The 27,485-nt window shown below is 39.4% G+C and overlaps 1 protein-coding gene across 10 annotated transcripts in view; it reads right to left on the bottom strand.

The window, feature by feature from the left end:
• The window catches only part of USP45 (ubiquitin specific peptidase 45), a 73,836-nt gene extending 46,502 nt beyond the window's left edge, over positions 1 to 27,334 (bottom strand). The window contains exons 1-7 of one of the 10 annotated variants that reach the window (XM_053222430.1): positions 27,205 to 27,255; positions 26,485 to 26,686; positions 22,669 to 22,778; positions 18,271 to 18,352; positions 17,738 to 17,910; positions 15,551 to 15,654; positions 11,722 to 11,822 (exon numbers count right to left, since the gene is read on the bottom strand). In XM_053222430.1, coding sequence (XP_053078405.1) covers positions 11,722 to 11,822; positions 15,551 to 15,654; positions 17,738 to 17,910; positions 18,271 to 18,352; positions 22,669 to 22,695 — 487 coding nt within the window. In that variant the 5' untranslated portion in view covers positions 22,696 to 22,778; positions 26,485 to 26,686; positions 27,205 to 27,255. The other 9 variants (XM_053222431.1, XM_053222429.1, XM_053222432.1 and 6 more) reach the window with 9 other exon arrangements.
• Positions 27,335 to 27,485: the final 151 nt, after the last annotated feature.

Here is a 27,485-nt window from a genome sequence, read left to right as displayed (position 1 = left end):
GAAAAGCAGGAAAAAAAGCAAAGACAATATTCCAACCTGCAAGCAAATGTGAAAGCAATGAAAAAAGCCAGTCAGTGGTTAAGAAGCACTACACAAGGGGTGCCTGGGTGGCTCAGTCAGCTAAGCATCTGACTTAGGCTCAGGTCATGATCTCACGGTCCGTGGGTTCGAGCCCTGCACTGGGGTGTATGCTGACAGCTCAGAGCCTGGAGCCTGCTTCAGATTCTGTGTCTCCCTCTCTCTCTCTGTCCCTCCCCTGCTCACGCGCGCTCTCTCAAAAATAAACATTTAAAAAAAAAAAAAAAAAAAAAGGAAGCACTACGCAAACAAGAGGAGGCCCCATATGGATCCCGGCTGGGTTTGGGAATAAGAGCAGTCTACCTCTTAATTATACTGAGATCCCAAGCAGAGCCTAAAGCAGGTTTCAGCTCTCATTAACAGCAATTGCCACTAGATGGCTTCATAGTGATTGTTAAGAGATTAAAGATGATAGAGTAATTAAATCCAAGCATTAGTCCATCTTTTTGGGCAAAGTTGTTACTCTGATTTTACATTTACAAAACTCAGTCTCCAACATGTTAAGTAATTTGCCCAAAGTCTTAAAGACAATCTTTTGACTATAAATCTATTGTCATTTTACCACCTAATTTCTCTTCAGTGATTCATGCACAACGAGAATTATAAAAGATTGGGAGGCAAGAGTCTTACATATTTAGGTGTATGTAACCCTGAAAAAATGACACCTCAAAAGTACTTCTTATACTTAACATTGCCATAATGTTTTTTTGCTAATTAACATGAAAAAATGTTGGAGAAAATAAACTATATAGATTATATTAACCATACAACATATATACATATACACATATATGTTTTTGTATTTTACAGTATTTATCATTCACTTGGAATAAATGTTTTATTTTTCCAGAAATAAATTTTATTCTTACAAGAACAAACAGCATTTTTTAAAACTGTAACATGCAAATCTCTGTACCACATTTACCCATCAGTTTTCAAAACATCTGGGATAGCATCCTAAAGTAAACAATGTTCATAAGACCATCTGGACAAAACTGCGGGCAAGAAAAAAAAGCATAAACATATGGAAAAACAGATTTTACCCTTCCCTTCAGCAGTAAGGGATGACAAATGTTGAACCTAGATATATCCACGCTTCACTGTGCGATGCTTTTCAGCACCACCTGGCTCTCCATGCACAGCCACCAAATATGGACAGCACTGCCAGAAAGAATATATCCACAGGGCAATGGCAATAAAAATAGTTTATTTCATGGTTAAATAGCCACTTCACACAAGTGGCAAGGGTCTGTTTATTGACTTTTACATCCAAGTCTGTGAGAACATACTCAAAATTAATTATGCTATTAGGCTTAAATATTAAATAGATCAGATCATTTAACTAGAAAATAAAATGACATATTCTAACAAGTATTTAAATGCGTTTTAAAGTACAAGTTTTTAATTTTACTAAGTAGTACATTTATAAAACTTAACAATTCAAATTCAATTGATTTATTAAATTTCCATTGTGTGTCAGGTACTATAGGAACCACTATCTGTAACTGTTTATATTTAATTGCTTACGATTTACGAGTAAAAAGACTGATACACAGTGAACAGCATAGGGATATTAAAACTTATATTCATAATAACATCTTAACAAAACTTTTAGAAACTAAGTATAATATATTACTTCCAATACATTGCTTTTTATTAAAACACACATACCTGTTTGTATGTCAAGTTATTGAGAGATTGATTCAGATACCATTTTTTTAAACTAGAATCTTAAACTCTCAGCTGACAGTTTCTTAGCAAATGTACATGTATATTTAGTTTCTAAAAGTTTTGCTAAGATGTTATCATGAACAACTTTGATTTCGGCTCAGGTCATGATCTCACGGTTCGAGGTCAAGCACGGAGACTGCTTGGGATTCTCACTCTCTCTCTGCCCCTCCCCCAATAATAAGTATCTTACCTTACTTATCTCCTTTATATTACCAGCACTGTCATCAGATACTGCATTTATGTAATAAAATATAGACCCCAGAATGCAAAGAAAATTCAGGGAAGGCTTCAGGCATTCTAGACAAAAATTTTAAAGCTCTTTTATATCTCGGTAGTCTATAACCTGAGTACTCAAAGAGTTGCTGGTTAACTAACTGAATAGACCTGGTAGGTTCTATACATATCTCAGGTCTTGCAAGATAGAAAACCAGCAAAGAAAGAAGATACATTTTTTCAACAACTTGGCTAAGGCTAAGAGTATCTAAAAAGTAATCCTAAGTACCTCAAATACTCCTACCATAAAAGTGACTCCAATACAAAGATACTATGATTATCTTTTTTAAAACCAAACTTAAAATATTAAATCAGACATATATAAAAAAGTAATGTATAAGAAATTGTAGGTGAATATCTTTATAATCTTGGAGTTCAGAAAACTTTCAAAGCATGGCCCAAAAGGCTAAAAAATCTTCACAGGAAAGACTGATGGAACTGGTAATGATGACATTAAAAACTTCACTACTGAAGAAAAAAGAAAAAAAGACACCTGAAAACTATAAACAAAGTTAAATACAGAAAGATGGGTATTCTTGTCAACTATACCCTTTGTATAATCTTTCTGTAGGGCAGTTTAGCAACAGTGACCAAAATTCAAGGTGTTTCTAAACTGGCCAGAAATTTCAACAAATTAACCTACAAAAATAAACAGGAAGTACACAGAGATGCAGCTTTCGTGGGAGAAAACTGAAAACAGTGAATAGTAAATGTGTTGCCAAGCAATATTAAACATCTACCTTTTCTCAAAGTTAAAAATACTTGTGAACTGCCTTGGTTAAACCAAAAGGGGAACACTGGCGATTCCCTAGTTTCCTGTGGGCACAGGGAAGGTAAACTTATTTTACAGTTTGCTTATTTAAAGACAGAGTCTGAGAGCATTATTTCCTCTAGTAATTGTCCCCACTGCAGAGATGAAGATGAAATTGAGGCACGCAGTTAGTGATAGAAGATTCAAACCCAGGTAGTCTGGCTTCAGAATCCACAAACTTAACCATTACGACCTACCGTCTAGATAATAACAGATGATAAGGTTAATAAGTGTGATAATTTAAGACACTACTGAAATGTTAGTGGTGATATGAAAGAAAAAGCCACTACTCTTAGCAAAAGCTGGATGTAATCAATTGCTGCATGTCTTTGGTGTGAATGTATATCTTTATTAAAGTTTACAGCAGCTTTTCTCAAAGGGTTCCTCGAAAGAATTAAGCCCTAATGCCCTAGGCACCCACTTCATGCAACTAACTTCTCCCTATGTATTTGCAAGGTTACAGTCAGCTAGTTAGTGCCATCTTTTGGGAGAACTGAGAAAACAGTCACTCAAACAATTTTCTGTGTTCTGTAGTTTGGATGGAGAACTGTGGATTCAAATCCCTATGGGCAGGGATGCCAAAGTGGCTCAGTGGGTTAAGCGTCCTACTCTTGATTTTGGCTCAGGTTATGATCTTACAGTTCGTGGGTTCAAGCCCTGCATCAGGCTCTGTGCTGACAGCTCAGAGCCTGGAGCCTGCTTCAGATTCTGTGTCTCCCTCTCTGCCCCTGCCTCACTCGTACTCTGTATCTCTCTCAAAAATAAATAAACATTTTTTAAAAAGTTAAAAAAAAATCCCTATGCCTAATGTTGTTTTTTAAACACCCAACATCTTTTTGTCCCTAACCCCTTTTACATGTGGAAATAACTATTTTTAGTACTTATTTTAGTACTTATTAGGTGTATGACTGTCACTTTATAGCAAAACAAAGTCTATTACTATTATATTCAAATTGTTAGGCACAAGCAGATACTTATTTCAGATCCCAAATATGCCATTTACTTTCTTATTTCAAAAAAAGATACAGCAAACTTATTCCTAGTAAAACCAAAAGAACCAACATAACTTGTGGCTTTTTATTCCAAAAGCCTAAGCTTAATTAATTTAATAGAATATATTTTAGGCTTTCTCTAGGCTCTCTAAAAATAGCATCTCAACAGTATTAAAAATTATGGGCCCAATTTATTAAGAATGTGCAATTGTCAATCATCCATCTAGTTCACAAAAAGCAAACCAATATTAAATACTATTTCACCAGGAATACATATATTCAGTAAGTGTTTGCAGTTTACATTACATTTACAAGACTATCAAAGTGACAAATTTCATCAGCCTTCGGAGAACAGTGGCCCACTTTTTAGTAATACATATTTCTCAGTGGGTCTCACATTAAAGCTTTCTTGCTTTTTTTTCAGTCTTGTGTTATACATGACCTTTTTATTATATGGGGATTTTATTTGTTGTTTTTAGTTTTCTGGTATGTGTTTGAGGGGAAATGTGGACGGATTTTTTTTAAGCAAATCCTAGCATCAGATGTGAAATCTACACAGCTGTAAGTATTCTTCTGGGAACCTGCACTGGGGTTTCCTCAGCTGCTTAATGCAATTACCTAAGCCAGTCATGTAGTATTAATATAATTTGCCTATTTCTGCAGCTGCAAAGTTTAATCTTTAAAGAGTAAAAAGAAAAAACTTGCTGCCCCACTATTCCCCTGCCTTGGAAGCGAATAATAATTACTTCACCTGTCTGTTCTCAAAATTCCACTAACTCCCAGTTAACCATTAGCCTTAAAAACCTTTAGTTGGGACACCTGGGTGGCTCAGTTGGTTAAGCACCCAACTTCAGTTCAGGCCATGATCTCATGGTTCATGGGTTTGAGCCCCACATTGGGCTGAGCTGACAGGATGGAACCTGCTTGGGATTCTCTCTCTTTCCCTCTCTCTAACCCTCCCCCAGCCCCATTTGTGCTTTCTCTCTCAAAAATAAATACATAAACCTTAAAAAGACAAAAAATCTTGGGACACCTGGGTGGCTCAGTTGGTTAAGCATCCAGCTCTTGATTTCAGCTCAGGTCATGACCTCACAGATTCATGGGGTCCTGCTCTGCGCTCACAGAACAGAACCTGCTTGGGATTCTCCCTCTCTCTCTGCCCCTCTCCCATTTCCACTCTCTCTGTCTCTCTCAAAATAAATAAATAAACTTTAAAAAAATCTTTAGTTCCATTATAATTTGGTACTGCCACATGTATAAGTAGGTATACATACAAAGGCATTCCTATCTGTCTCATTACAGTTAAGTGACTCTTCTAAAACACAAAACTTCTTCATTTAAAATCTATTAGTGGTTGCTCACTGCCTACAGGATAAACTCTAAACTTACACAGCCCTTCAATACCTGTTCCTGCTTACCTCTAGTCTCACCCTCTCATCATCCTCCAATATCACAAAATTCAACCTTGCAGCTCCACTGAATTCCCTGAACATATCAAGCTCCCTCACCAATGAGCTATTTCCTCTGCCTGGAACACACACTCCTTTCCGCTGTGCCTAGCTCATTTCTACATATCCTTTAGCTCTTGGCTTAGAAGGCTCTTCCTCTAAATAAAACCATCCTGGCTCCTACAGTCTACATTAGATACTACTCCAAAGTGTCCTCACACTTGCTCCATCACAGCCCTACTTAAACAAGCAATTATTAAGCAATTACACGTGATTTGTCAATATCTCTCACTTGACCAAAAAATCAATAATGGCAGAACAGAAATAAATCTGTTTTGGGGCACCTGGGTGCTCAGTCAGTGAAGTGCCCCACTCTTGGTTTTGGCTCAGGTCATGATCTCATAGTTCATGAGTTCAAGCCCTATGTCAGGCTCCATGCTGATGGTGCAGAGCCTGTTTGGGATTCTCTCTCTCCCTTTCCCTCTGCCTCTCTGCGGCTCACGTACACCTGCTCTCTCTTTCTCTCAAATAAACATTAAAAAAAAAAAGATTTGTAAAAATGTTAAATAATGCCACTTACTAAGTTTGTATCCTTTTATAAAATAATTATATTTCCTAAAAACATACAATTTGTGTTAACAGGTCATGGAAATTCTTGCTATTTTCAGTGATTTAATAAATACTGTAATTTTTTAATTTCCCATATGATATTGATAGATATAAACTATCTGATCAAAGCACTTTAATTTCTCAATGATTTTTAAGAGTCTAAAGGGCTACTGAGATCAAAAGCTAAGATTTACTGAAATAGCAGTGTTTAGAAATGGATGGGGCACTGGCTTTGATTCTCTGAGTAAAGAAGCTAAGTTAGATTTATTAGACATGAAATTGCTCAAGCTTTGCATAACTTAACAACATGTGTAAGTACAGGTACAGGCTTTTCTCTCGGCAGTTATTTTTCTCAGAGCAGAATATAAAAAGGACCTTTTTAAAGAAATTTTTTAATATTTATTTATTTTTGAGAGAGAGAGACAGAGCACAAGTGAGACACAGAATCTGAAGCAGGTTCCAGGCTCTGAGCTATCAGCACAGAACCCGATGCAGGCCTTGAACTCAAGAACCACGAGATCATGACCTGAGCCGAAGTTGGACGCTTAACAGATTGAGCCACCCAGGTGCCCCAAAAAGAATCTTTTAAAATCATTCTTATCCCCCCACCTAAAATACAATATAGTTTCATATTCTTTTAAAATTACTGTATGCAGACATTTTTATATTTCTACAGTCTTCACAATTATTTAAAATAGCTGCATAATCATATCTAGCATTCCTACAAACCTCAATAACAACTTTCATGTCTGATTTTTAATGTACTTTATAAAAACATACTTAAACTTTATGCAACGAAAAATACTGCAGATTACTATCCCAAATAAACTTACTTCCAGAATGCCAACGAATCTTATTTTAAATCAAACTTACCTGAGAGATACTGTAGCTTGAAACACAAAGATAATGACATTTTGACCTAGAACTTCTGGAAACCCTGACCTCAGAAGTATGTCTCTCCCTAACTGTGAAGGTTCCACACTCTCTCAAATTCCCTCAATAACCTGTTTCCATTATTCCAGTGCTACCCATGGTTCCATAAACACAATTAAAGGCTACACCTGTGCTTCCCACCACCGGTAATGATTGCTGCTCTCATCTCTACCTTGAAGGGTCAGCTTGAAAGCCAGCTCATTCATGATTCTTTCTCAGTTCCTTTCAATTGAACATTATAACCCTTTTGGAATATCTGAAAGCCTTTGCTTGAACTTCAGTCAAAATACAACTCTGTTCTGCTTATCTATATTCTTTAGGACAGGAACTGTCTTATCAATCTCTATTCCCTGAAACACCATGGAAAAGAGGCAGGTGCTGTTGAGGAAAATGAGGCTCAGATGAATAGTAACCTGCCAGTGACTGAAAGAGTCAAATCTGAATGCCAGATCCCCCACTCCTGACAAAGCCCATGTTCTTTCTACCATATCATTCCATGCTCCCTTCCTTATATCCTTTTTGATAATAAATATTCAAGAAATCTGTACAATTAAATGAAATTAGACTGGCTTTTTCTTCATCTCAAGGAAACTCTAAGGTTAAAAAAAAAAAAAATCCAGAGAAAATAATCCCTGCAATTGTACTTTGGCTGCCCCGGCATCATATCCCTACGTATCTTATGGCCAGAAAAAAACACATAAAATGTGTGGCTTTCAGGAGACAGCATTAAGACCCACATCTATTCCTGAAATGTTAAATGTCTATCATCATCATATTTTGCCGGTTCTTTATTTGAGCAGAATCACAGCTACCACTAGTATGCCTGGGACAGAGTAAGATTTCAATAAATGTCTGTTGAATAAATAAATGAGTGAAAAAAATAACCACTGCTTCAGCTGTCCAGGCACCTGTGTTTACCTCCTCCAGTTCCTTCACCAATTTCTCCACCATTGTTGTCTCAGAGCAATAGCTAACAAAAAAAATTACATATTGAGCTGCAGAACATAGAGCCGAACAACTAGTATATTTTAATACAAATTTTCAGTTTCTGAATGCCACCTACTAAGCAATTCAATTGTGGGCCAAAGGCATTTCAAAATTCTCATGTCCATTCACCCAGTCACCCAAAATCCTGAAGTGTGTACTGATTTTTCCCACTCTCCCTCACTCACATCAAATCCACCCACTTTCCATCAGTGCCTCTACCGGTTTCTCACCGGAGAAACCTCCTTGACCTTCGTAATGATCTCCTCACCTCCACTCTTAACTCCAACAGTCCATACAGCAATCAGAGTAATGTTATTAAAAGACGTTGAAATGACTGTTACTCCCCTGCTTAAAACACTTTAGTAGCTTCCATTACACTTCCAATAAAATAAAAATTCTTTACCATTGAATTCCTTACAGTATAAAGTATAAAACCCAACATGTAGTACCCTTAAGTACACTTAATATTTCTGAATGAAGGGGCACCTGGGTGGCTCAGTGGGTTAAACATCCAACTTTGGCTCAGGTCATGATCTTGCGGTTCATGAGTTTGAGCCCCACGTAGGGCTCTGTGCTGACGGCTCAGAGCCTGGAGCCTGCTTCAGATTCTGTGTCTCCCTCTCTCTCTCAAAAATAAATATTAAAATAAATGTTTTTTTAATTTCTGAAGACAGTTTCCCTATATACTCATTTATATTAACATGTGGGGTTTTTTTAGAAGAATGTGGAAGATTTTTTATTTTTACCAGAAAACTCTCCTCCTCTTCTTAACTGCATGTCAGGATTAGTACCAGAGAGCAGCACCTTGTAGGTTAACAGTAGTCATCAGACTGAGCTAATTCAGCTCCATGGAGTAGAAAACCATACTTAGAAAGCATGCCAATACATGTCTTAACTGGAGTAGCAAACTTTTATCTGTACATCACTTTAATTTTATTTTTTTAATTTACATCCAAATTAGTTAGCACATAGTGCAGCAATGATTTCAGGAGACTCCTTAATGCCCCTTACCCATTTAGCCCATCCCCCCTCCCAAAACCCCTCCAGTAACCCTCTGTTAGTTCTCCATATTTAAGAGTCTCTTATGTTTTGTCCCCCCCCCCGTATTTTTATATTATTTTTCCTTCTCTTCCCTTATGTTCATCTGTTCTGTGTCTTACAGTCCTCATATGAGTGAAGTCATATGATTTTTGTCTTTCTCTAATTTCACTTAGCATAATACCCTCCAGTTCCATCCACGCAGTTGCAAATGGCAAGATTTCATTCTTTTTGATTGCTGAGTAATACTCCATTGTATATATATACCCCATCTTCTTTATCCATTCATCCATCGATGGACATGTGGGCTCTTTCCATACTTTGGCTATTGTTGATAGTGCTGCTATAAACATGGGGATGCCTGTGTCCCTTCGAAACAGCACACCTGTATCCCTTGGATAAATGCCTAGTAGTGCAATTGCTAGGTCACAAGGTAGTTCTACTTTTAGTTTTTTGAGGAATCTCCATCCTGTTTTCCAGAGTGGCTGCACCAGCTTGCATTCCCACCAGCAATGCAAAAGCAATCCTCTTTCTCCGCATCCTCACTAACATCTTGTTGCCTGAGTTGTTTTAATGTTAGCCATTCTGCAGGTGTGAGGTGGTATCTCATTTTGGTTTTGATTTGTATTTCCCTGAAGATGAGTGATGTTGAGCATTTTTTCATGTGTTGGTTGGTCATCTGGATGTCTTCTTTGGAGAAGTGTCTATTCAATGTCTTTGCCCATATCTTCACTAGATTATTTGTTTCTTGGGTGTTGAGTTTGATAAGTTCTTTACAGATTTTGGATACTAACCCTTTATCTGATATGTCATTTGCAAATATCTTCTTCCATTCTGTTGGTTGCCATTTAGTCTTGTTGATGGTTTCCTTATATTAACATGTATTATATATTATTTGTATGTCAGGTAACAACATATGTAGTTAACAAAGTATATAATATATAATACATTACTACTGTATAATAAAGGATTTGTCTGCCTTTTGGCCTCCAGCTTCCTGAAAAGTACTCTCTAAATCCTTGGATTTCCAGAGGGACAGGAGTGTCTTTCTTATTCTTGGTGAGCTCCTAGACAGCTTATGCTAATAAGATTACTCAGGATGGCAGCTAGCCATGCCAGAAAGACCAATGTGTGATTAGAGGATAGGGGTACTGGAGACTGAGTTCAAGCATGTGGCCAATGATTCAATTGATGCCTAGTCCATGAAGCACCAATAAAAACTCTGGACCACCACAGCTCCAGATAATTTCCCTGGTTAACAATACTCCTGGTTACACATTGATGTGCCGAGAAGGTGATGTGTCCTGACTCCACAGGAAGAAGACACAAGAGATTCATGTTCGGGACTTTCCCAGTACTTGCTCTATGTGTCTCTTCTTTTAGCTGTCCTGATTTGTATCTCTTTTTTTTCTATCATAATAAAACTAACTTTAAGTATACACTTTCCTGAGTTCTCTGAGTCATTCTAGGAAATTACTGAGCCTCAGAGGGATCATGGGAACCCCTAAATTTATAGCCAGTTTGTCAGAAATGTGAATGGCCTGAGAACCTCTGGGCTTGAGGATGGTGTCTGAAGTGAGGGCAATCATGTTGGGGGACTAAGCCCTTAATCTGTAGGGTCAGCCAACTCCAGGGAGTTAGTGTCAGAACTACACTATGATTACATAACAAATGTCACCTCACAAATATGTGTTGGGCACTATGCTAGCATTTCTACACACATTATTCTAAATTTTTATAAAACATTATCTCTAAGCCTCACAATAACCCCACACAATAGAGTTACCATCCTAATTTTTTTAATGTTTATTTTTTGAGAGATACAGAGTGTGAGTGGAGAAGGGGCAGAGAGAGGGGAGAGACACAGAATCAGAAGCAGGCTCTGAGCTGTCAGCACAGGGCCTGATGTAGGGCTCGAACTCATGAGCTGTGAGATTATGACCCGAGCCGAAGTTGGACGCCCAACCAAATGAGCCACCCAGGCACCCAATCATCCTAATTTTTAAAAGTAAACTAAGCAGTAAAAGACACATGGACAATAAGTAACTTAAGTGGAGCCTGAATTCAAACTCAACACTGTTTCACTCAGAAGCCCACAATCTAGTCACTACCCTGTCTGGCCTCTCATATTAGTCATGTAAATATAACACAAGATAACATCACAAGAGTGCTACTTAGGAACGCATGGCACTTGTGCTATGAGGTCAAAGTAAAATCTAGGGTACTATTTATGAATTTATGAACTCTTTATATGAAAAGCTCACATAAAGTCAATATAAATATATATTTAAAAATTTTTATATTTATTTTTGGGAGAGTGCAAGTGGGGGAGGGGCAGAAAGAGGGAAACAGAGGATCCAAAGTGGGCTCTGTGCTAAAAGGTTGACAGCAGTGAGCCTGATGCAAGGCTCAAACTTACAAACCTCAAGATCATGACCTGAGACGAAGTCGGATGCTCAACCAACTAAGCCACCCAGGTGCCCTTAAATTATTTTATTATTTTTTTAATGTTTATTTATTTTGAGAGAGAGAGAAAGAGAGAGAGCGCACACACTTGTGCATGGGGGGGGGGGGGGGGGGGAAGGTATTTTCTTTCTTTATTTGAGAGAGGAAGAGAGAATCCCAAGCAGGTTCAGCACTGTCAGTGCGGAGCCTGATGCGGGGCTCAATCTCACAAACCATGAGATCATGACCTGAGCCAGAATCAAGAGTCAGACACTTAACCAACTGAACCACCCAGGCACCCCAAGTAAATCTATTTTAAAGTAAATATAAAATATCATACTTCAATAAAAATTTCTTTAGCAATTGCTTAACTTACTTGTTTGTGTTTTAGAAACATGTTTCTGGAGAAAATCAACTGTTTGAGCCAAAACCTTCTTATTACAGTGTGTTGATAATTTTTCATCACATTCGTAACACCTGAAAAAATATAAAATGTAAGCAAATATTATGAAAGCATCTTCAATAATGTTGCACACCAGGTAATAAAGTTGATATTTATCGAGTCTTATACTTAAATGAAGGAGGGGCAAAAAAGTATACCTAGGGTGAGACATTAGGGAAGTCTAGAGAAATAAACAGGAGACAGTTCAGGCACAGCCTTATTCAAATTAAAGTTCTGGTAGTTTATCCTAAGTGTAATGGAAAGTCATGAGGAGTTTTGTAAGCAGGGAAGTGACGTGATCCCATTCACATTTCACAAACAGCACTCTGACTAATGTCAGATGGAGGGAATAGGGAATAGAAGCAGGCCAAGGTAGAAGCAGTGGATTTGGATAAAAATGAACAGATTTAATTTACACATATTTCAGGAAGGAACAGAGAAGTATCCAAATAACTGCCATGGAAAGGGGGAAATGGATGAGGGCTTGTCAGTGATTCTCAAACAGAAGCAATTTTGCCCCCCTGCCCCCCAGCCCCCCAGAGGACATTTGGTAATATTCTGAGACATTTTTGGTTGTCACAACTGGGGAAGTGCTACTGGCATCCACTGGGTAGAGAATGCTAAACATTCTACGACATACAGGATGGTCCTGTCACAACAAAGAATTATCAGCCAAAATGACAACAGTATGGAGACTGAGAAATTCTGGTCGAGAGGAAACAAGACTTACTGTGAGTTGAGAATGTTTAAAGCTGGGTGATGGGTACAGAGGATTTCATTATACCATTTTGTCTACTTTTGTTAAAGAATTAAAAAAACAAAATAACATCGAAAAGAAAGTAACTGCTAGGCTTCTGGCTTGAATACTTAAGTGATGAAGTTTCCATTTACAGAGATGGGGAAGACTGGATAAGAGTTTTATTGTGTTTGGGCTTCGTTCAGAAGACAGGGCTCTCAAAGAGATTTTCTTTTTTTTTTATTTTTTTATACTTTTTTTTTTTTTTCAAAGAGATTTTCAAAAGCACATTCATTTTTAGAAAACTGTCCTCCACTAGGTTTACTCATTAGTGCATATAGTTTTAAGAAAGGTTTTTTCTATATACTATCATTACCTGCTTCCTTTATCTTCATAAGATCTAATGGTCAAACAAGAAAATATATTTGAACCTATTGAAAATGTTTTTTTTTAAGTGTTTTATAAACATGTTATACCAACACCACTTTACATATTCACAATATTCTTAAATTATTGGTGGTCCTGGGATCACGGCTATAAACTAGGTATGGGTTCCTTTTCCAAATAGCACTCAAAATGCAGTCAAATATTTACTCATACTCAAAATACAAACATTACTCTATCACTTGCATACAGATATACAGATAAATCTGTGAAAGAAACAAGTCACAGAAAACCTTCCCAAAATATCTTTTCTAATAGACCATGATGGAATCCAAACAATGTAGTTACAGTTACCAGGCTTACACTACAATATGTGCTCAAATTTTACTTATGTAACTATTGAGTAAAATAATAAAAATTGCTCATTTGCAAGGTGCCTGGATGGCTCAGTCAATTGAGCATCTGACTGACTCTTGATTTCAGCACAGGTCATGATCTGAGTGGTGGGATCGAGCCCTGTGTCAGTTCCATGCTGAGCATGGAGCCTGCTTAAGGTTCATTCTCTCTCTCTCTTTCTCTCTCTCTCTCTCTCTCTGCCCCACTCCCCTGCTCACTCTTTCTCTCTAAATTAAAAAAAAAAACTGAAATGTCAAGGAATTTTTACTGACATTGCTATTTAATTTTTACGTGTTATAAAATATATTGTAACTTTAAGGTACAAAAAGGAAATGTAAAGAAAAACCACATAATGGCAGTGAATTTGGAGTAAAGAGGACAGCTCACCATAAACTAGTTCTACTTGCTTCCATCAGAAATAACTAAAACCACTTACTTGAGCATCTACTACGTTGTAAATGCTTTACATGCATGTTCTAATTCCTCACAACAACCAAAATGTATTATCATTTTAAAAATAAATAGTTTTAGGGGCGCCTGGGTGGCTCACACAGTTAGGCATCTGACTTCGGCTTAGGTCATGATCTCATGGCTCATGCATTCAAGCCCCACGTCGGGATCTGTGGTGACAGCTCAGAACCTGGAGCCTGCTTCCAAGTCTATGTCTCCCTCTCTCTCTGCCCCTCCACTGCTTGCCCTCTGTCTCTCAAAAATGAATAAAAGTTAAAAAAAAATTTTTTTTTTTAAATAATTTTACAGACTCCCCAAATGTGACTTAAGTTATTTTCATTATAATATAAATCCAACATTCCACTCACAAAACCCAATAAATTGATCACCCTTATAACTCTATTTACCTATGAAAGCAAAATTACACAATTAAGCATAAAAAATTATAAAATCAATAAAGTTAAAACTAACAACATTATGCTAGGTAAGGTGTTTTTCCCCCCTGAAATTACATCACGATTCACACCATCTTTATGGTCCTAAGAGCTATAACACAAGTTCTGACATAGACTCACTTGAAATGAGCCTATTCTACCAGGTGCCACTCAATTCCCCCTCCACCTTCCTCTATTCCTATGGTCCTGGAACCGGGCTCCCCAGACCAGCAGCACTGGCAATACCTAGGAACTTGTTAGAAGTGTAAATTCTTAGGTGCTACCCAAGAACTACGAAAGCAGAATCTTTAGGCCTGGGACCCAGCAATCTATTTCAACAAGACCTTCCTGGTGATTCCGATGCACCCCATAGTTTGAGACCACTGCTCTGTTCAGATTACAGAGAAATATCTGCTGAGCTGCCACCTATGGCAGCCTCTTCCTCTCCCTTGGCTCCACTGCATCGTTTACATAGCACATCGCCTCTGTGCCTTCCTCATTCTCCCCAGTGTTGTTACTTGGGGCCAACAACAGCAAAAACACAGATGGGGCAAGCACCTGACCCGTGCCCTGGATTAAAAAAGGTGATTAACTCTTCTATAAGCCGAAACATCCTTGTATTACCTTTAGGTCCCTGAAATGAAAACACAAAGTTAAAAGTTTTGTGTTAAAGAAAACTTCAAAACTTCTGGAAATTCATTCAAGGAGAACTTGAAAACTTTTGTAGGAGTCTGAAGATTCCAATTAGAAGATTTTTGTTGCAAAACATATAAAAAGCTTTTCAATACAGTATCCATTTATGCCACTGTAGTAGTGTGTTATGCTGGTAAGAAACTAGGGAATCAAAACACTTGTTTTAGTGCCTGGATTTTTACTTTGTAACCAGAAAAAAGTAAATGATACTTGGTACAACATGAGTATCATTTTTATGCAACGTGGGGGAACTGGATTTGGTTCCCAGCAGGGTTAAGTAGTAAAATCACTGGAGTTTCTACAAACTACATATGCCCAGGCTTTCCCTTTCCCTTCAGGGAATCACCAAACCACTTGACCATCTGACGTACCTTCCTTCTCAAGAACTCTAGAATTCTGTATTAGCAAGTTCATTACGAAAAATCAGCTAGGAAGGATGTTTCTTTACCCTACCACGAAAATGCTAAAGAAGAGTAAAGGGATGACTAAATTTTTTCTTATTTAAATTTTATATTCATGGGTAATGTTAATTTTCTTACAGTATTCTAAAGATTGTGTTCAGGCTAAAAAGCATCAGCTGGTACAACAACTTTAAATATTTTACCTTGTAAAGCTTGGAGAGAAGATATTTTTTGTAGTGGACACAAGTAGTGACAAAAATCCAACTTACCATATAATCCATGTGCTCAGACTAATTGTAATACAATGAGATTCTGTTCTCTGATTCTTGTAGTGCTTCACTGAATGATGGCTTTCTGAGTTTCTACCGCATCCCTAAAGATGAACAGAATGCTATTTGTACAATTTACATTTACGTTTCTTTCAAATTAATCAAAACCTAAATCATACTCAAACGTATACTGAAAAAGTTTTGTTTTTAATTTCAAGCAGGAAGGACAAGTTTCAGAAAGGAATATAGATTCTCATTAAATTTAATTTCTTGCAAAGAGGCTAACTTGCTTTTTGTTATATAGTATTTACCGGAAACAATAATGATGCAAGTGAATTTCCCTATTATTTAAAAATGCATACACTCTCTGCTTTTTACACAGTGGGGCATCAAGCATCCCCGCAGACCAGTGCCCCCTCCTATACACACATTTTCTAGTACTGTCCACACCTCCACCCAAACCCACGACAACTCATGGGACTCAGGCCAAAATCATAGTAATTTCCCTCACCAGGCAAGTAAAGAAATAAGATCCAATTCTGGTCAATGAGACATGAGGGGCAGTCTGCTGGATGTTTCTGGCAAAGTTTTATATATTAAAAAACAAAACAAACAGGAAAGGGATATCTTTTTTGCCCTTTCTGGCCTTTGGGGATTGCTATGTGATACATAACACATGAAACATCTTTGGCCATAAAAAGTCATGAAATTGAGACTGACACAGAAGAAAAATGGAAGAAATCTCAGTTTTCAGTGCTCTTTCCATTGAATTAGCTAACCCTGAAGTGGTCCTCTTATGGACTGTCTATGAGAGATAATAAGGAATTCTCTTATTTTAGTAAAATTATATACATCTTAAATATGTTATTCAAAAATTATTAATGATAGGGGCACCTAGGTGACTTCAGCTTAAGTCATGATATCATGGTTTGTGAGTTTGAGCCCCACATTAGGCTCTCTGTTGTCAGCACGGAGCCTGCTTCAGATCCTCTGACTCTCTCTCTCTGCCCCTCCCCCACTTGTTCTCGTTTTCTCTCTCTCTCTCAAAAATAAACAAACATTTAAAAAATTATTACAGGGGCACCTGGGTGGCTCAGTCGGTTAAATGTCCGACTTCGGCTCAGGTCATGATCTCACGGTTTGTGGGTTTGAGCCCCGCGTCAGGCTCTGTGCGGACAGCTCAGAGCCTGGAGCCTGCTTTGGATTCTGTGTGTGTGTGTGTGTCTCTCTCTCTGCCCCTCACCTGCTTGCACTCTGTCTCTGTCTCTCAAAATAAGTAAATGTTAAAAAATAATAATAATAAATAAAAAATTATTACAGTATTTATTAATAGCTTCTAAGCTGTTAAGATAATCTGTTTTAATGGTTTATTTATTTATTTATTTTTGAGAGACACAGAGACAGAATGTGAGTGGGTTAGGGGCAGAGAGAGAGGGAGACACAGAATCCGAAGCAGGCTCCAGGCTCTGAGCTGTCAGCACAGAGCCTGACGCGGGGCTCGAACTCACGAGCTATGAGATCATGACCTGAGCCGAAGTCGGCCGCTCAACTGACTGAGCCACCTGGTTGCCCCAAGATAATCTGTTTTTTTTTTTTTTTTAAAGAATCATTTCAGGGGCGCCTGGGTGGCGCAGTCAGTTAAGCGTCCGACTTCAGCGAGGTCACGATCTCGCGGTCCGTGAGTTCGAGCCCTGCGTCGGGCTCTGGGCTGATGGCTCAGAGCCTGGAGCCTGTTTCCGATTCTGTGTCTCCCTCTCTCTCTGCCCCTCCCCCGTTCATGCTGTGTCTCTCTCTGTCCCAAAAATAAATAAACGTTGAAAAAAAAAATTAAAAAAAAAAAAAAGAATTATTTCATAGAAAAAAATTAATTTAGAAAGATGTAAAAAAAACTTGGATTCATTTCATAAGTAAATACAAACAGGTAAAGACAGGTCCAGGCCTGAGAACTACTGTGAGTAGGTTGGCTTCCCTTTCAAAGTATTTCTAAATCACACATGATCACTTTCTGAAGATAACATACCTTTTACTTTACCTTAACAAAGTTTCTAAGTTCAGCCTTGGAAAGGTCTATCCAAACATGGAATAAATTTATCTTAAGTTCTAAACATTACCAATAGTCCAACTCATAATAAGCATTGAATAAAAATATTTAAGACTAAAGTCACAGATAAAAATCACTTTTCTCACCTGAAAACCACACTTGAGGCACAACCAAATGTCAGAGGAAAGTACTGGCTGCCCATCACAGAATCTTCTTTCCCTTAAACAGTCGGAGCAAACTGACCACACATTCTCAGCTATTGCTTTCTTCACATGATTCACACTGATGGCAAGATTTACATGTGGGCAAGTGAAACCTACTGAATAAGACATAACAAAATCTGAACAGTTTCTTTGCTAAACCAAAGTGCTATCATCATTTAGCAAAAATCAATAGCATGAAAACGCTGTAACTAAAAAGCAAAGAGATTAAAAAAACCAAGTAACTTAAAAGGATACATACTGCATGGCTCCATTTATAAAGCACTTGTGAAATAACATAATTATAGAGTTGGAAAACAGATTTGTGGCTGCCAGGAACTATGGGTGGAGGACAGGTTTCCTATTATCAGGTAACACTTGGGATGGTGATGGTACAGCCAGGTATCTCAATTGTGGTAGTTACAAAACTACACATGTAATTAGACTGCGTATAGAGTTATACACACTCAAATACACACATATGAGGACTTGTAGATCTGGTGAAATCAGAAGAAGCTCTAAGGATTGTAGTGACGTCATCTTCCTGGTTTTAATATCATACTGTAGAAATAAGATTAAATCAGGAGAGGTTGGGTGAAGAATGAATGGGACCCCCTTGTGTATTTCTCTGTACCTTCCTATTAATTTAAAATCAGGTCAAAAATAGGGGCGCCCAGGTGGCTCAGTCAGTTAAGTGTCCAACTTCGGCTCAGGTCATGATCTCACAGTTTGTGAGTTCGAGCCCTGCATCGGGCTATGTGCTGACAGCTCACAGCCTGGAGCCTACTTTGGATTCTGTGTCTCCCTCTCTCTCTGCCCCTCCCCCTCTCACACTCTGTCTCTCCATCTCTCAAAAATAAATAAATGTTACAGTGCCTGGGTGGTTCAGTCAGTTGAGCATCCGACTTCGGCTCAGGTCATGATCTCATGGTCTGTGAGTTCGAGCCCTGCATCGGACTCTATGCTGACCGTTCAGAGCCTGGAGCCTGCTTTGGATTCTGTGTGTCCCTCTCTCTCTGTCCCTCCCCCATTCATGCTCTGTCTCTCTCTCTCTCTCTATCAAAAATAAACATTAAAAAAAATTTTTTAATAAATAAATGTTAAAAAAATAAAGTAAAATTAGGCCAAAAGTAAAAAGTTTAATAAATAAAGGAGATAATTTGCTGAGCAGCTGTGTTAATAAGGATTTTGAATATATTTTCTTCTCATTAAGATACACACATAAAATCTTTCCACAGAGCCTACCTCTGCTCTGATGCTATTTTCATCCCTATTGGGAGAAAGGAGAGAGAGAAGAACAAACAATGGAATCATTTACATGTACAAGAATTGTCCTTAATGAATTTAAAAAAAAATTTTTTTTAACGTTTATTTATTTTTGAGACAGATAGAGACAGAGAATGAACAGGGGAGGGGCAGAGAGAGAGGGAGACACAGAATCTGAAACAGGCTCCAGGCTCTGAGCTGCCAACACAAAGCCCAACGCGGGGCTTGAACTCACGGACCGTGAGATCATGACCTGAGCCGAAGTCGTACGCTTAACCGACCAAGCCACCCAGGCGCCCCTTAATGAATATTTTCAAATAGCAAATGACTTTTCATAGCCCTTAATTATCCTTTATGACAGAGTCCCACTGTGTGCACCGTGAGGAGACAAATGGCCAAAATGACCTAATATGTTTTTATTTCTTCAGATAACCATAGTCTTCTCGCAAGGACACAATGACACTTCCATTTCTCCAACTTCAACTATCCCAAACACCAAAACTACAACTATCTGCCAAAACCAAACAATCAAGGAAAGACTGTAACTTGAAGAGGGAAACAGGAGTATGTGCATTTCCACTTTCTCCACTTCCCTTCCTAAACGCCCAGCACTCCTTGCCCCTATTAGTTAACTAGAGAGAGGCTAAGCGTTAGTCCCATTCATCCTGAAGGCTAAGAATGTGACTCCTGACAAGTGATTTGTTGTAAAATATAATTTACTTTCAGCAAAAGTAATGTGTAAATCTGATAAAAGATTAAGCCTTCTCATTGTACACCAAGAGCAAGTTACAAGAATAGACACAAAAGGAGTAACTCTGAAGTCCTGTATTTGAAAAGGACACATGCCATTAACAAAAGAGGTGTTCTGGGGAAGACTGATAGATGACCACACAAGAACAGGACCTAGACAGGGTTTACCAAATATCACTGCTTTGAGTTTTTATATTTTAAAATTCTAAGTGGAAAAATCATTCCATACACTTTCTATATCATCTCTGGGGTGGCATCTGGCCAGGGGACAACTTAACTAGTCTCTGATTCTATAAATCAGACTTATAAAACTGAAATTGTTAATGAATTCAGAGATAAGTAAATTCATTATAAAAAGGTTCCAGGCCTCTAAATGAATTCTATTAGCTTTTAAATGCCTCAACCATAGGTACTTTTTATAAAGAAATCTGAAAGTTCAAAGTTTTTCTACAAGACTAACCAGTGTTTAAACAGTATTTATAGGGGCATCTGGTGGCTCAGTCAGAGAAGCAGCCAGCTCTTGATTTCCACTCGGGTCATAATCTCATGGTCATGGCTCTGCACGGACAGCATGGAGCCTGCTTCGGATTCTCTCCCTCTCTCTCTGTCCTCCTCCCACTCATACTCACCCTCTCTTTCTCTCTCAAAATAAATAAACATTTAATAAATAAGTAAATAGTATTCATAATCTCTTGTGGGGGGGAAACATAAAAATTTTTTTTTCTGTGCTAATAAGGAGATTTCCTCAGTTTTCTGTAATTTAATTATACAATTGTCTAAATTTGATTTGCCAAACAAGTCCTCTAGGGATTCCTGAAGAAAATCTACAAATGTATTGAAGTCTATCGTTGTTCCACATTAACAAATCAGAAACAACAAGTAAAATCTCCATGTTTTTCATCTTAAGTATTAATAAAAACTCCACAAGGAGGTCTTCCAGTTTGTAAATGATGGTCTAAAATCAACACTTTCCCATTCTCTTCCCAGAACCACCCAAGGTCAACAAGAACACGAAACAAAAAAACCAAGTTCATTTTCAGAAAAACCAGGAGACAACTGAGGCCCAGAAATCCCAAATAGGAGTGTATACAGAAGGAAGCAGAGAGAACACTGCAGCTGGTAGACTTCACAGAGAACGATGTGTGCTTCACAGACAAGAACAAAACCGAAATCTCTGTGCTGCAACCACACTGGCAGGAGCTCCCCTGTATCCAGTTTTGTTTTGAGAAGCAAAAGGCGGCAACGTCTCATTCACTAAGTGAGAAACAAAAGAACAAGCCATGTTTGCCAGAAATAGTCTTCTCTCTAAGGCAAGGGAGAAGGGATATTTTGGATTCTGAAATAACCCAGGGCGGCATAATCCTGTTGGGTGGGAAGAAGGTTCAATGTGCTCAGACTCAAAACTACAGTTGGTCTCGACAGTGCTTTGGCCTTCCTTCTTACACGAATATTCCAAAACTAAATGGCCCAAGAAAAGTGACCCTACTTCAAAGAATGAAAGAAATGAGAAATCAAAGCCACAAATTCTATGCCAATATAATAAAAAGGAAAAACAAGTGGCACAGAAATAATTGCCATGAAATAAAAATACAAAACAGAAGCAAAATGCTACAGCACAAGGTGGCAAAACAGTAGGAAGTGACCAGCAGGGTTCAGGAAAGAAATGGAAGAAAAAAAAATAAACCACAAAAATGACGGCAAAAGTAAAAAGGGCATAAGGTGAAACAGACACTGCAGAAAACACTGTAAAGATAAACATGAAAACAGCAAGCAAAATGAAAAGGAAACAGGAGTTTTAGAAGATTTGAGGAAAAAGAAACTAGAAGACAGGCAAGGAAGAGTTAACATAAGAATACTCAAAATCCCTGAAAAAAAATCATATCCACAGAATAAAACAAATGCTTAAAGATATAATTTAGTCTTCCCTCAATATAGCAATCTAGCTGTCCTCAAACACTTTCCAAGTTAAAACCACGTAAACAGGAAATAAAAGGGGTGTCTGGGGGGCTCAGTCAGATGAGCGTCTGACTTTGGCTCAGGTCATGATCTCACAGCTCGTGAGTTTGAGCCCCGCATCGGGCTCTGTGCTGACAGCTCAGAGCCTGGAGCCTGCTTCAGATTCTGTGTCTCCCTCTCTCTGCCCTCCCCTGCTTGTACTCTGTCTCTCTCTCTCTCTCTCTCTCTCTCTCTCTCTCTCTCAACCAAAAGTAAATAAACATTAAAAAAAAAAAGAAAGAAAAAAAATTTTAACAACTTTTTAAATGGAGAACTGAACTAGTAAGAAAGTATGAATCCCCAGAGGCCAAAACGGAGGTCATGAAGCTGAAGAGAAAACCAAGTCCAAGGCGAGCAACTCCCAGAGACGCCTCCCGGCCTTGAAGGCTTGGTTTTAACAGGCCATGAAGAACGGGAAACAAAAAGATGCCAATTCTAGGTTACTTTATAAACTAAACAAAAATGTCAATAAAAATATCAACAGGATGTTCTGGAACTAGACAAGCTGATTTTAAAGTTCATGTAGAAAATAGTGAAAATAGGGACCCCTGGGGGGCTCAGTCAGTTAAGCGTCTGACTTCAGCTCAGGTCATGATCTCACGACTCTTGAGTTTGAGCCCTGTGTCAGGCTCTGTGCTGACAGCTCGGTGCCTGGAGCCTGCTTCGGATTCTGTGTCTCCCTCCCTCTCTCTGCTCCTGCCCCACTCATGCTCTGCCTCTCAGTCTCTCAAAAATAAATACATGTTAAAAAAAAAGTTTTAAAAAAAAGAAAGAAAATAGTGAAAATAAAGGGCAAAGGATTTAATTAAAAACAAATATGGTTATTTTCCGCAACACTATTAAGGATGCCAGATATCACAATTTACCAGCAATGTCGTCTGAAGAGTCTTCATCACGAGGTATAGCAGGCCTTTTACTTCTTTTTGCTTTCTCGGGTAAAGCTTTGGAAGGTTCTTTCACCCGCATCTGTTAGTTACTGAAAAGATGGGGGGGGGGGGGGATGAACATACTTTATTCCTCAAAATGAAAATTTTAGCTACTGTACCTTACGTATATTAAAACTGAAATGACTTCTATTTTAGTTGGGCCTAGGAAATCAACAGAGGGAGAAGAAAATATCAGGTGAAACCAAAGAAATCTTTATTAAACCAATATACAAATGCACATGACATTTGACTTTTACCAACTACTCCCTGGAAAAATGATGCTCAGGTGAATGAAAAAACTAAAGTTCTGATCAAGGAAATAAGTGCTGCTTCTAGACCATGTGCTCCCCTTGCCATTTTCCCATCCCACTAGCTAGGAAATAGTAAAAGCTGGAAAAGCACAGACCAGGGATGGAAACCGTGTGCCAGCCCTACCTGCACTATATGACCTAGCACTGAAGTGAGAGAGAAATAAATTGTTTAACGCCACTGCATTTTTTTTCTCCACTTTTTTATCATGAAAAAATTTACACTTCCACAAAAGTTAAAAGAACAACATAATAAGCACCCATATATTTACTATCTAGATTCCACCCGGAGAACATTTTGCCATATTTGTTTTATCTAAACATCAGCGTGTATAGAGAGAGACATATATACACGTATGTGGTATGTTTGTTTTTGCTCAACTATTTTAAAGGAAGTCGCAAAGAACATGTCTCTTTTAAGAACATTTTTCCATATAATCTCATCATCATCACATCTAAGAAAATGAACAGTAATCCCCTATTCTGATATTCCACCATATTCTAACCTCTTCAGCTGAAGCATCTTCCATACTGTTTTTTTTTTAATCAATCAATATTCAGTCAAGATTTGCACTCTGTATTGGTTCTGTCCTGTTGATTGTTAGTATCTTTTAATCTACAACTGTTCTTCCCATCTTATACTTTCCTAAACACTAGCTTTTTTAAGAGATCAGGGCAGTGCATATGAGCCACCTTAAAGATGTTGTTAAAATGAGGATTTCGGTTCAGCAAGTCTGGTACAGGACCTGAGGTTTTGCCTAACAAACTCTCAGCTGGAAGGATTGCTGGGAGTCCATTGCTACACTTTCAATAGCAACATCGTATAAAGTACCACACTTAATTTGTCTCTTCATGGTGTCACTTACCTCTGTCCCTTACACTTCTTAAAACCCCAAAGTTAATTCTAAAAATTTTAGATAAAAAGAAGCATTTTTTAAAACCACTGTACTTGGAGTCTCTGTTAAAGTAGCTTAGCCTAAATGCTACCTAATATCTGTTCCATGGCTAAGCTATACTGTAATTTTCATAACTGTTTCCTTGCTTTTATTGATCAAGGTGGAAGAATCTTTCAACTCAATAATAAATTCTGAATCTTGATTCAGTTCTACCATATTCCACAAAAGGGAGTTTTGGGGTTTACCATTTTAAGAGCCATTTCTTCAACTCCAGGGGTCATCACTCTTGAAATGAGTTGCAACAAATCATGGCCTTCAGGGTTGGAGATCTACAAAGCCTCTGAGTTCCCTGACCATTTCTTTTCTTTTTCTTCCAACTAGTCTCCACACCCAACATGGGGCTTCATGATCGTGAGGTGAAGAGTCAGATGCTCTACTGACAGAGCAAGCCAGGAATCCCGACCATTTCATTTCTGACTGCCTTTTCCCTCCAAACTTCCTCATCCACTTACCCCTACAGTTCCACCTTGCAAAATCACTAATTCAGGTATTCCCTTCCCTAATCACAACTGAAGTTCCTCCAGCTTGCCTGATCAGCCACTCCTTATTCACTTTTAATGCGCAGGTTGACAAGAGGCTGCCTCTCACCAAGCACTTCCATGATCACTACAGCAAGGCACAGAGATGGTGAAGTGGCAAATGGAGTGCTGGCTCTTAAAGCTTCAGAGAGGGGCACCTGGGTGGCTGGATCGGTGGGTTAAACATCTGACTTCAGCTCAGGTCATGATCTCATGGCTCATGAGTTTGAGCCCCACGTAGGGCTCCGTGCTGGTAGCTCGGAGCCTGAAGCCTGCTTCAGATGTGTCTCCCTTTCTCTCTCTGCCCCTCCCCCACTTGTGCTATCTCTCTCTCTCTCTCTCTCTCTCAAAAATAAATAAACATTAAAAAAAAAAAGCTTCACTGGGAAATGACATATGTCGCATCTGGTCATATTTTACCAGCACAAGCAAGTCATAGGGCCACATTTAACTTCAAGTAGACATGGGGCATATGGGGGTGGGAGGTGGACGTGTACAAAGAGTGCAACCTTACTTACCATGTACATAGGAAGAACAAAGTATGAAAGCACAGCCTTAAGGACTACGGTATCACTCCTCTAACACAAATTCAAACCTAAATGAACCCAATTAACTACTTTCTCCACGTCTCCATCCAAACAGGCTGGAGAAAATCTTGTAAGAAAGCAGACTGGGTTGCTAAATTCATAACACAGTCTCAATCTCAAATGGATTAAGACATGCCATTAACCACTACACTTTCTGGAAAACTTACTTACCTACTCCTCACACAGTCATCTGAAACCTTTCTCACTCTCCCAAACCTCTCACTCCTCCATCTACTTACTTCTCAAAATAGTATCTAGTCTTCTACTTAACTGAGGGGGGGAAAAAAAGACAATCAGATGGCAAATCTGATCTTTCCACCCCCAAGCCTACAGTTACCTCCAAATATTTCAACTTGATGTCCTCAAAATATAGGCATAAGTAATAGAATCTAGGAAAAATGGCCATGAGAGACTTGTCACACCTTTTCCCCAACTGCACAGATAAACTCTAGATAGGCAATGGCACATAATGCTGGCAGAACAACAAAAAAATCAGGTGTTTGACCTATAATCTGCAAAAGGTCTGTAACAGACACTCAAACTTGGCAAGTAGAGTTAAGTTCCAGTGATTTTTCTGACATATGGAATATATCTAAACAGAATTACTTCTGGACAGCAACCCACTATTTAGCAATCACTTATCTGGATAGCTTTCCTTTTCAGTCCCCTTTAAGGCAAAAAGAAATAAAATTAAAGTTCAATTACTAGACCTTCAAGTTCTTTGTACCACCAATATTGGATCTGGGGAGTTCCAAGCCCACCCTCACATTTGGGGATTCACTTGAAGGCCTCACAGGACTCAGCATGTAGTTGTACTCATAACTAATTTTTATTACAGCAATGTCGTATGGACTACAGCCTGGATCATAATGCAAAAAGACACAAGTGAAGTTTGCAGGAATCCACGTGCAGGCTTATGTTCTCTCCCTCCCCGAAAGGGTCAAACACAGCACTCTTTACCCCATAAAGGAAAATCTAGCAAGGTCTGTGCAATGTTTCTGTCAGGGAACCCATAACAGACTCACAGGCCAGGGGGGTTTTATGGGGGCTGGTAACTCTGGCTTAACTACATAGTTCTCTCCCAGATGCCCAACAAGTTGTAGCCTTGCAAAGCGGACCTTTCTAAGGATAGCAGCCTCAGGGCCGGTGTGTTAACTCTTTTCAGCACAAATAAGCTCTGGCCATTTTTCTCACGTGGTTTCTCAAACAAAACTTTTCAGTTTTCAACTTCAGTATTACTCTAACATCTGTCTTTTCTCTGCTGTAGGCTGTGCAACTAAGTTATTTAGAGATGTTTGCATTTTTTTATAAAAAGATGATATACAAACAAAAGCCCATATTCTCAAAGAAAAAACAAGAGAAAAAGAAAAAAATCATTTTTCCCTACCCTTGGACTCTCTCTCGGGCAGTTGTTTTCAGCGTGGGAAGGACACACTGTCCTTTTAGTTATCAGGCTCCAAAACATGAACAGCACGTGCATACTTTTGCTGTGCATCAGGCTCGGCTCTAAGCACTTCAAAGATGCTATCACACTTGATTCTCAACAATCACCTTTTGAGAGAGGTTACTATTACTTCCCTCATTTTACCCTTGAGGAAACAGACACACAGAAGTTAAGTGACTTGCAGAGGTCCGGGAGCCAGCGAATGGTGGAGACTCGGACCCCAGCAGCTCGTCTCCAGGGCTCCTAATACTCTGCGATGCTTCCAAAACCCCGCGGTGAGCCTTGCTTCCTCCGGTTCCTACCCAAAGCATCCCAACTTTCTCAAGACAAAACGCGTAGTGAGGCGAGAGCGCGGGAGGGAGGCGGGAAAAGGGTGTCGGGCCGAGCCTCGGTCGCGATCCCGCGGAGACGCGGGCCCCTCCCCGCGGCCCCCCTCCCGCCCAAACAACCCCGGCTCCTCCAGCCGCCGCCCAGCCGGGCCGCACTCACGCGGCCCTCGGCGACCGCCTGGAACCCCCCCCCCCCCGCCCCGGGATCGCGAAGTGGGGAGGGGTGGAGGCGCAGGACGCCTCTCTCCCAGGCCCGTCCTGCCACAAGAGGCTGGAGGCGAGGAAGCGACGACCGAGATACTGCGGCAACCCCAGCGCCGCAGTCCGGACTCACCGCGCCGGGCCGAGACGCCGCGTCTACAACCTCAAGAGACTGCGCCTGCGCAGCCGACCTCCCCGCCGGCAGGGGCGTGGCCTCGTGCGCCCGCCCCACAGCCGGGCGGGTTCCAGGCCTCGCTTCTGGCGGTCGGGCATCGGGAGTGGGGCGTGGACAGGGCGGGGTCGGCTCGCGTCGCGCCTGCGTTCTCTAAGTCTGCAGAGTGCTACAGGCCAGGCTAATCTTAGAAGAATAGCAACTGGCTCCTTGTTGCGTCCCGAGTGTCCGGGAGTGCGCCC

Source organism: Acinonyx jubatus, chromosome B2 (genome assembly GCF_027475565.1).
Source record: "Acinonyx jubatus isolate Ajub_Pintada_27869175 chromosome B2, VMU_Ajub_asm_v1.0, whole genome shotgun sequence".
Classification (NCBI taxonomy): Eukaryota; Metazoa; Chordata; class Mammalia; order Carnivora; family Felidae; genus Acinonyx; species Acinonyx jubatus.
The sequence above is the reverse complement of the archived record's forward strand: the minus strand, read 5'-3'. Positions and strand labels throughout refer to the sequence as shown.